The sequence below is a fragment of the Phaseolus vulgaris genome, chromosome 9, assembly GCF_000499845.2.
Source record: "Phaseolus vulgaris cultivar G19833 chromosome 9, P. vulgaris v2.0, whole genome shotgun sequence".
Taxonomy (NCBI): Eukaryota; Viridiplantae; Streptophyta; class Magnoliopsida; order Fabales; family Fabaceae; genus Phaseolus; species Phaseolus vulgaris.
The window spans coordinates 6,094,222-6,105,245 of NC_023751.2; the positions used below are offsets into that span (position 1 = coordinate 6,094,222).

General features: G+C 35.2%; 2 protein-coding genes across 2 annotated transcripts; one reads left to right on the forward strand and one right to left on the reverse strand.

Moving 5' to 3' along the window:
• Positions 1-3,741: 3,741 nt before the first annotated feature.
• On the forward strand, positions 3,742-4,751 carry LOC137823204 (glycine-rich protein 2-like). Its single transcript, XM_068628374.1, has one exon. The coding sequence runs from the start codon at positions 3,838-3,840 to the stop codon at positions 4,420-4,422; it is 585 nt and encodes a 194-aa protein (XP_068484475.1). The 5' UTR covers positions 3,742-3,837; the 3' UTR covers positions 4,423-4,751.
• Positions 4,752-8,589: 3,838 nt separating this feature from the next.
• On the reverse strand, positions 8,590-9,183 carry LOC137822162 (secreted RxLR effector protein 161-like). The gene is made up of 2 exons (XM_068627064.1): positions 8,993-9,183; positions 8,590-8,899 (listed from the first exon to the last, which is right to left on the reverse strand). The coding sequence occupies exons 1-2, from the start codon at positions 9,181-9,183 to the stop codon at positions 8,590-8,592; spliced, it is 501 nt and encodes a 166-aa protein (XP_068483165.1).
• Positions 9,184-11,024: the final 1,841 nt, after the last annotated feature.

An 11,024-nucleotide genomic window follows, 5' to 3' on the forward strand; every position in this document is an offset into this window, starting at 1 on the left:
TGCTCGGTAGGGGCAATGATTACCTTCCTCTTTCCTGTAAAGATCAGCCCCGAGGTGCTTTCCTCGTTGTCAGTTAGGGCTTGGGTGGTGGTGGCAACAATTTTAAGCTTTTGCGTTAAGGATCCTTGGGCACGTTGGCAGTAACCCTCACCTCTTGGTCATCTCCTCTAGCTTTTCCTTGTTGAATTTGGACAACATCCTTCATGTAAAGAAAACAAGTGAACGGTTAGTACAGAAGGCAAAGGTTCATCTCCCTAAGGGTAAGAAATGAGGAGTACCAATGTAAGCCTTTAGGACATCAGGAGAGAACTCTTTGCTTAGGAGGAAGGCAGTGTCAAAGACAACCTTCAGGCTCGTTAGAAACTTGAAGACCTCCTGATCTAACGGGGGCAGGTCATCCAGACACTTAGCACCTTGGAATCGTGGCTCTTTGGTCCAATATAAAGGGAACCCGTCCAGAAGGGTCAAATTCCTTTTGTTACATCGGAATTTTAGAAATTAACTTTAAAGTTTTTATATGAAGACTGAAAAAGGTTGAGCAAAACTCTTCCAAATACACCATTGAAAGACACCCACAATTGGCGGCCCAAGCATTTGACCTCAAAAAAGTAGAGAAAAACTTTCACATTCGGTGAAATACCGAGCTGGGAACAAAGAATAAAGAAAGCACGGATAAATGCCCAACTATTTGGGTGTAGCTGGGCAGGAGTTACATTTAGCTCGGTCAACAACTTTTTTTTCAAAAATGGTTAAGGGAAGGCGCAAAAGGACTTTTTTGAAAACGGTGGTGTAAAAGAAACAAAATGGACCCTTAGGGTCCAAGGATTCATCGCAACATATTGGCTCATCCTCCCTACACGAAACTATTTTCAATCTATCATCGTCTTTTCCAAAATGACAACCGTTTTTTCTTAAAGCTACAACAATTTCACGAGAGATATAGAAGGAGGTTTCATTTAAAAGGTTTTGGGGGTGCCCAGGGGTACAAGGTTTTGTAATCCATTGCAGATTATATCTAGAACAATCACAAACACGAAACAAACACAAGCATTGTTCAGACCAAGCAGTATGAGCAATTTAAGAGTAAAATAAGGGCACATTCTAAAGTCATACAATGCAATCAACAAGTAAGCAACAATAATCGACAGAAAATGATAAATCCTGAGAGAATCCCAGCTCAGGCAGTATAATCGACAAGATGAATGCTCGACGATGAAGAAAGGTAAAGAGAAAATATCTGTTATGATAAGTGATTAAGAGGAAGGAGTTTCTTTGCTACGGAAGATCTTGAGTGCGCGAGAGTTTCTGGAGTGAGGAAGTGGAAGCATGGAGAAGAAGCTGAGAATTCTGAGAGGGTTTTAGAGGTTTAAAAGAAATAAAACAGTAAAATGAGAATAAGTTTTCTAACGTTGGCTTTTACGAGTATGGGAATGCCAAACGGCCACTTTCCCACTGTTGATGAGGATGCCACGTGTGTGATTTGGAAAGTGTGGTGAGACGTCACCTCGGAAACGCTTTGTTTAGCATAACTCACCTACCCGCTGGGAAACACGTTGCATCAGCCGCCAAAGCACTAGAAAGCCTCTTCGGTTAGCCAAGTTCAGCTCGAGCCTGAGGGGCTTGTGTACTGGACAAAAGTGTTTGGTACCTCGATCTAGGTATGGTCAGCTCGACTTTGGGCCAAAAGCGGGTCATGGGCTCGACCTAGTTTTGTTGGTAAGCCCGTGGAGAATAATTAAAATAGAGAAAATAATAAGTTTGGTCATATAATAATATAAAGTTGTTAAGTAAATATATATGTTGATATATGTTAAGTTGTTAGAATAAAATATATGTAAATATATACAGAGCTGTTAGTTAAATAAATATATGCATAAAGGTGCTCGTGGACAGAATGTTTTCTTTTTGTTAGCACCAAAGTATGAAAGATGCATGTGAGCAGGTGATTTTTTGTTACTATTTTATGCTAGAGATTATATTCTCGTGAGTGAAAACTATTAGAGAAATAACTATAAAAGGGACTTGAGACCCCTGGTACCGATACGCTGTTTCTGAATACTAGACTGAATATGAATACTTACCTTATTTTATATGCTCTCACTGACTTGATCCTCGAAGTGTAATCAGCAGGTATAGTCACCTTTGTTATAACAAAGCCACGTTCCAATGTAATGAGAAGATGCAAAACAAAATTTAGAGGAGACAAATTAGCGGCGAAACTTTTTATCCAAATCAACTGACGAGAAAGTCAATCGGTAAGAAAATAACCAATTTGTTAATCTATTCTATTATTAATTTTTGTTCCTGCCGGTTGACCAAACACGTCTTCGTGCGCCTACGTCACTCTCACGTCCAGAATCCCTGCGCTTCACACGTGCTTTATGTCTGAAAACACAAAGACAAGGGGCGCCCTAGAGGTCGTTTGCACTCTGACGCTCAAGTCAATCTTAGGGCTAGGAGACACCAAAATTGTATAATTGTCACTGTGTGTGTTAAGTGACGCAAATGAATAGTGTACCTTGCTAAGTTTGTTGCTTTCCTTTATATAGACTAAACTAGGGTTTCCTCTTTACCCAAAATGGGCTTTCTGAGGGGGTGGGCCCAACACTGTTGTTACCCACCCTTAGGATAACCTAGCGCGTGGGTTATCTAATTAGAGTGCGACCTCTGACAGGGTGACCACCTGGGTGCCTCCTCGTGCACCTGATCTCTGGGGTCACCCGCCTTTGGGAGTGTCCTAGCTGTTCACGTGTCATACATGCAGCTCATCCCTGGAACGCGACCCTCACAGGTCATATATTTCCAGTGGCTCTATACTTGTGTTACGCCTAAACGTGTCATCCACTCTACATGCATGGACTCTCGTGACCTAGGCTTCTCTCTTTCTGATAACTGGTGTGTGGTTTGGGATCCACCTCTCGTGGCCCAGCTCTGCTGTTCGGATCCCGATACCCGACCTCTCCACATTGTCTAATGGCACGTCGGTACATTCTGATGACCGATGTTTGACCACTCTTTGGCTCCTTGGCGCACGTGCTTCGCGAGATACTGGCTCACGCTGCTCGTGGGATCCTGCTTACGTGACACCAATATTCCCTGTGATCAACGACGCCCATGACTGGTCGGTACAATTTTAAGTCGTATAATTTTCTCAAACATATGAACATTTTGGATAAAATGGGTCGAATCCTTATCTAGTAAAACTATGAAATGAAAACTTATTAAACTAATTTATTGTATTAAAAAAATTATTAAATATTTTAATGCACGGGAAACAACTTGAAAATACATTAATATAAAAAAAAATTGGATGGAGCATAAATGATAAATATTAAAACATATTGAGAATAATATGTATAAAGATTAACAAAATTTAAAATCACATGTACAAATCACTAGATGATTTAAAATATAAAAAAGTTGTTAGAAATGGAAAATAAATATAGTATTTGTGATTTCATATAGAGTAAAAAAGTAAAAGACAAGAATGATAGAAGTAAATCTAGTTTAACAGTTCATTAATTGATGTTGTCTTGTTAGAAACATATAAGGATTGAAATAAACGCGGGTTAAAATTGAGAGACGTGGATTGCCCGAGTCCGATTGGAAGAAATGAATCTCAGCCGTTGGTTTAATTTAAATAAATTGAGAAAACAAAGAAAATTGAAGAAGAAGAAGAAAGCAGAAGCGTTGGATGATGGACTGCGTGAAAGTTAAGTGTAGGTCAAAATTGTGTCGTATAAAAGGCAGAAGGTGCAGAGCAGTTTGAGCCGTAGAGCAGACAGTGACAGAGAGAGACAGAGAGAGAGAGAGATCAGATCCGAAGGGGAGAGAGAGATGAGCGAGAGTGAGAAGCAGAGGATAACCGGAAAGGTGAAGTGGTTCAATGACCAGAAGGGATTTGGCTTCATAACCCCCGACGACGGCGGCGAAGATCTCTTTGTCCACCAGTCCTCCATCCGATCCGACGGTTTTCGCAGCCTCGCCCTCGGAGAGTCCGTCGAGTTCTTCATTGACTCCGACACCGAAGGCCGCACCAAGGCCGTCGACGTCACCGGCCCTGACGAATCACCCGTGCAGGGCACCCGCGGAGGCGGAGGAGGAGGAAGAGGTGGATACGGTGGCGGCGGTGGAAGAGGTGGCTATGGCGGTGGAGGTCGCGGAGGGCGAGGTGGATATGGAGGCGGTGGCGGATATGGTGGAGGTGGCTACGGCGGAGGTGGTGGTTATGGTGGAGGAGGTGGTGGTGGAGGGGGTTGCTATAAGTGTGGCGAGACGGGTCACATAGCGAGGGACTGTAGTCAAGGTGGAGGTGGTGGTGGTGGAAGGTACGGCGGAGGTGGCGGCGGAGGCGGCGGTAGCTGCTACAACTGTGGCGAGTCTGGCCATTTTGCAAGGGACTGCCCTTCGAATGAGCGTTGATGTAGTAGCACATGATGGGTGGGGCCTTGCTTTTGTGTTTTGTGGTTCTTTTTCTTTTTTATTCTACTCTGAAGATTACCCTTTAGAATTAGGGTTAGCTAGGGTGTGGCTTATCTGCGTTTTTTTTTTCTTTTTTTACATTAAAAGCGATTTAGTTGCTGGGTTTATTATTGCTATGTTTTTGGGGTTAGGGAAAGGAGGGTTTGTTTTGGTGAGGTTCTGAAATCATCGGCTGAATACTCTGTTTCCTACTGTTTAATGCGCTTGAACGTAATATGTCTGCCTTACCTTAATGTTCCAATCTTTAAATGCCTGCTTTGCATTTATCACGCCCCTGTTCTTCCCATAGCTTTTATGTCTACTCAATTATTATATCTTTGGGGATCTTTTTCTAATTAGGAAATCTTTATAAACTCATGACTGCACATAAGAATGTGAAGATGAAAAACTGGTATTACATGTTTTGTTACTATTACAACTTTCATTAACGGATTGCTGCATTAACTAACAATCACCTGATTTCTGCATCTATACTTGCACTGAGATGAGAACGTGGATGGCAAAAATTCTATATCCAGTTCATGTTATATCTCTAGTGGCTATGGATTTTATGCCTATCTTTGTACATATAAGGAGGCTTACTGGGATTTTTTTTGTCCATTCAAATTAAGGGAAACTATATAAATAGTTTATAATCTCCTTTTAAACTATGCCCATTAATTTGAAAGAAAAGTTGTTAGTCATTTCAAAGTTTTCAATTTTTTTAAAGTATACAGGTATTATAAAACTATTCAAAATCTTAAAAGAAAATATCTAGTAGTTAAGATTTAGAAGATCTAGTTAGAATAAATATAAATTTAACTTTTATAAATTTTTTATTTTTGATGATAATTGTTTCATATAATTATTATTCTTTATGTGTTTTATAATAAATATAGTATTAATTACTTCCTTTTTAATAATATTTTTCCTTTTCAGTTTATTATTTTAATTGAAAGTTATAAAAAAATTATATTTTCAACTAAATGAATTCATCAATATTTTCTTTAAATTATAACTAATAAAAAAGGGTATATTATAATTTTAATAATATAACAAGTTTGAGAACAATACATTATATTATTTTAATTGAAAATCTTGGATTCTGGTGAAAAGAGATAATTTTAATTTATTGTATTTAATTTGAATAAAACTCTTTCATTCCAAAAATATGATTTGACTTAAAATTACAAAACATATATTGATTGAAGGAGTATATTTGTTGCGGAGCTTTTAACGAGGTCACCCCTCGTCTTTCAATAACTTCTCAAAAAATTTCTAGTACTCTTAGTTGACGAAAGAATTTCACACTCTTAGTCTATACAAAATTTTCTAGTACTATCAATCTAGAAATATTTTTTTGACACTCCTGGTACAAGGACTTTATCTCAGTGCAATTTCTGACATTGTTAGTCGAAAGGACTTGATTATTCTAAAATATAAGACCAACTTATGAAACAGCAACAAAAATTAAAATGTGTAACACCGACATGACTAAAAAAATTAAAAAGTGTAAGACCAAATTAATATAGTGGTCGCAAAAATTAAAAAGTATAAGACCAATATACTTAGCGGAAGGAAAAACTAAAAAACTAAGAAGCTACCCATAGGACAAAATAACAATTAAAGTGTAAGATCGATTCTTTGAAATCACATAAAAAGATTGTTACATGATTTTTTTTTATTAAGATCACTATAAAATGTTTTGATTTGTCCCACCTATAACTCAACTGATTTCCTATTAATAAAAAATATAAATTATTTAAAATTACTTTAAAAATTAAATAATATTAATTACAATTCAGAATAATTAACTTTAACTTATATATACATATCTCACAGTAATTAATATTGATAACAACTAACTTGAACTTATATACGAAGGAGACTAAAATATTTTAATTTTTTAAAATAAAAGTTTTCATGTCAGATATCATTATGCAATTTGACATCTTCCTTATGCTGACACTTCAAGTAAAAACAATCATTTGAAATCACATAAAAAAAGTATTATTAAAATAAAAAAGAAAAAAAACATGAGAGACTAGACCAAAACTCATGTTAACAAAAATGATACATAAGTTGTCTTACCTATTCATACAAAATTTTAAAAACAAACTAGATGGTAGCCTATTATACCAATAAAAAAATCTCTCAATAAATCCTAAATTAATCAACTTAGACTATACATATTCATAAAGAATTTTAAAAACAAACTAGATGTAGATGATAACTTATTATATCAATAAAAACAATCTTTATAAATAATCCTAAATTAACCAACTTATGAGTAATCTAACCATGATTTTTTTAAAAAGAGACATTTAAATTTTTTAACCAAAATAACATATAATAATTTATTTAATTAAGTGGATTTTGGAAGAAATAAATTTTAGTTGTGCATATGGGTTTGGTGATCTGGTCCATGGGATGGGAGTAATAAATATTAATTTGATTTGTTTGTATTTTTCTAAGACATAGTAATGTCTTCCATGACCTGTGACCTTGAGAAGGACAATTCCACAAATAGAGGTATGCCATTAATAGGAATGAAAAGCCATAGCTGGTACCTTCAGGATTAGGGTGGGACCGATTCTAGAAAGAAAAGCAGAGGAATACATTATTATATCATCTAGGAAAATAGAGAAAATTAAAAGTATAAAGGTAAAAATATAAATAAATAATATATTAAAAATCTGATCAAAATATTTCATGTCTTTAAATATTTGTCCTCTTTTATTTTATTTTTTCTTTACCAAATACGTTCACATTTGGAAAGCTAATATTTTAATCCAGAAGGTACTTATGAAAAGGGTTGTACTGTTTTAGTTACTATTATTATTATCTTGTAATTAGACAGGAAAATGATGGAGCATTACATAGGCAAAGTATGTATATGCTTGGATTTCAATGCCATAATTATATTGAAGGTAAAAATTTATTCTCTATTTTGTACATAAAAAATTTGAATTGTAGATTAAAATTTGAACTATTGAAGTCTTCGTCTTCTTCCTTCGGTCGGGCAGGTTGCTGGGTGCTTGACTGAGGTCTTTTTCGTCTTCGTGCTTCTCCTTCAGCTCTCAGTCTCGGGTGAGCACCAAATGGGGTACCTACGGAAGGTGTAAGAATTTCTTTAATCTGTTTGATCTTAGAACTATATGATTTTCACAATATCATTAACATAAATATGCGTACCTTGATCCATGAAGATTTGTTCTTCAATATGTTGATAAAAGATGATCACAAAACTGGTTTTCTCCTTTTTTACCCTTTTCTCACTTTTACAAGACTTTCTGATGGAGAGGAAAATGCCTCACGTACTTGGTTGAAGGAGGACCAATTTCTTTCACTTAATAAAAAATAATCATCAGCACATCCCATCAATGTGTCTAAATATAAAAATAAAACTTTTCAAAAATACCTTTTCAAATTTCAAATTTGAAATGTACCTTCCAAATTTCAAATTTCAAAAGTAACTACTTTTCAAATTTCAAAACTAACTACCTTTCACCTTTATGATTTTTTTTTTTAAATCACATATATGCCACGTAAGACATATATGCATATTTTACATTCTCCCACTTGGCCAATATGGAAGAACTACATTAATTGAAAATAAACCATAAATATAAAGTTGAAATATCTGAAGAATTGGTTGTATCATTATATCATCATTAAGTATAGGCTAATATGAGTCTTAACGGTTTTATGTCATTGGATCAACATAATTCCTTCTAAGTACTACAATATTAGTTTTCTACTTAATATGACCTATAAATGAAAGGCTCATGATGGTCCAACTATAATGTCTTAGTCAAAGAAAAATCCTGTTATATCAACATAACTCTTTATGTATATACAACAACTAATTAAATAAATAGGATGCATTAAATATCAGAAACAATAATCTAATGAGCTTAGAGTGCCAATACATGAAGAACATAATACTCAATCATAATGTCAATAAGGGTTTTTAGATACACCCATTCTTTCAACATGCTCATTAAATGTCTTTGGTGGCAGACCTTTCGTCAAAGGATCTGCAACCTTAAGATTGATGCTAATGTGTTCAATTGACACCCTTTGTTTCTGAACTTCAATTCCATGTGTTTAGCACCCTTTGAATACTTATCGTTTTTTAGAAAAGAAGACTGTTGCGATATTATCACAATAAATTTTCAGCAGTTTGGCAATACTATCGACAATTCCAAGTCCTGAAATAAAGTTTCGCAGCCATAATCCCTGAACAGTGGCCTCAAAACATGCCACAAACTCAGCCTCCATAGTGGATGAAACAATGACAGATTGCTTCGCACTCTTCCATGAGATTGCTCCTTCAACTAAAAGAAACAAATAGCCAAATGTAAATTTTCTTGTATCCACACTTCCAGCATAATCTGAATTTGAATATCCTATCACCTCAAGGTGATTGGATCTCCTATAAGTGAGCATGTAATTTTTTGTTCCTTACAAATATCTCAATACTTTCTTTGCAGCTTTCCAATGATCTAATCCTGGATTACCTTGATACCTGCCCAACATTCCAACAACAAAACTGATATCTGGTCTGGTACAAGTTTGAGCATACATCAAGCTGCCAACAACAGATGCATAAGGAATCCGTTCCATTTCCTTGCGTTCCAACTCATTATTTGGACATTGCATAAGACTAAACTTATCCTCTTTCTGAATTGGAACGACACTTGCAGAGCATTTTTCCATCTTAAATCTCTCTAGATCTCTTTATTAATATATGCTTTCTGAGACAAACCTAATAATCATTGTGATCTATCACGAATAATTTCAATTCCAATCACATAGGATGCCTCACCCATATCTTTCATTTCAAAGTTCTTTGAGAGAAATTTCTTGGTCTCATGTAATAAGCCAAAATCATTAGTAGCAAGCAAAATATCATCAACATACAAAATTAGAATTATAAACCTGCTCTCACTGACCTTTAGATATATACATCGATCAACAATGATTTCCGTAAATCCAAAGGAAGTGATAATATCATTAAACTTAAGATACCATTGTCGGGAAGCTTGTTTAAGTCCATATATTGACTTCTTAAGTTTACACACCATGTGTTCCTTTTCTTTAATTGCAAAACCTTCAGCTTGATCCATATAGACTTCTTCCTCTAAATTCCCATTCAGAAAAGCAGTTTTCACATCCATTTGATGAAGTTCTAAATCATACTGAGCTACCAATGCCATGATAATTCTAAATGAATCCTTTTTACAAACTGGAGAAAAGGTCTCTTTGTAATTAACACCATCTATCTGAGTGAAACCTTTAGCAACAAGTCTAGCCTTGTGTCTTTCAACATTACCCTTAGAGTCACGCTTCGTCTTAAAGACCCACTTACACCCAACTCTTTTACATCCTTCAGGCAATTCCACAAGGTCCCTGATGACTTTTTACGGCAAGTGCACCGCGTTTGTCAAAAGTAATAATTGTCCCTAAGGACGGATATCGATCCCACAAGGAACAGTGAACTATCGAGTACAATAATCGCTAAATATAAAAACAGAACAATTAAAAGAGTTTTGAATTAATTGTGTTGACACTGATCAATAAGAAAACAAACAAAGAATTAGTTGTTTCAATTGGAAAAATAAGGATTAGTTTCATCTCTCTCACTCTCAAGTATTTTGATTAGCATGTCAATATTAAGTTCTTTGATTGAAATTGATGCCCGTATAAATATCATTTATATCGATTCCTCGCATATAAAATCCTTAAGAATGTCCCCTAACTATCGATCCCTCGCATAATTATAAGAACAACTTAGAACGAAGCTCAGACGTTTAATAGCAATTAACATTTCAAGTCTATTCCTAGCACTCAAATATGTTAAGTATTGTTGTTTAGGTCCGAACCCTAAAAATACCTCCCGGTCAGATTTAAGATTCTCAATTTGTCACGGAAAATTAAAAGTAAAACAACATTACCAATAATCAATCAAGAACTGAATATTAATATATAATATATCACCTCAATACATAAGAGTTTGAGCAGATTACTCCCAATCCCAAAGGGTAGAATTAGCCACGCATACTTCTAGCACCTTCCATTCTCCCAATTGGTTACAATTCACTCTATGGTGTTTTCCTCTCAATCTGGCACACTAAGGTTGAGCCTCTAGCCCTCTATTTATCCTAGTTTTCTAGGGTTAGGTTGTTTCCTATGTCGCGCTAATGGGCTAAATGATAAAACATAAAAAAAGGCACAATCTTTCTTTGCATCTTTTCCATTCTGGGACCTTATATCTTTATCTTTTTAGCTCCAATCATTCATCTTTAATCCAAATCTCCAATCTTCCTTAGAAATCTGCAATTAACACCAAATTTGGGAATAAAATACTCTTATTCAAATAAAGATCATAAAAATGTAAAAAGGTATAAATTCATAAATTAGGGATTATTTTATATGTAAATTAGCAATAAATCCTCATAAGTGCCTATATTTTAATATGAAATATTACTGAAATTAGACACTTATCAGTCCCAAACTTCATTATGATCCATTGATTTCAACTCTTCTTTCATGGCGTC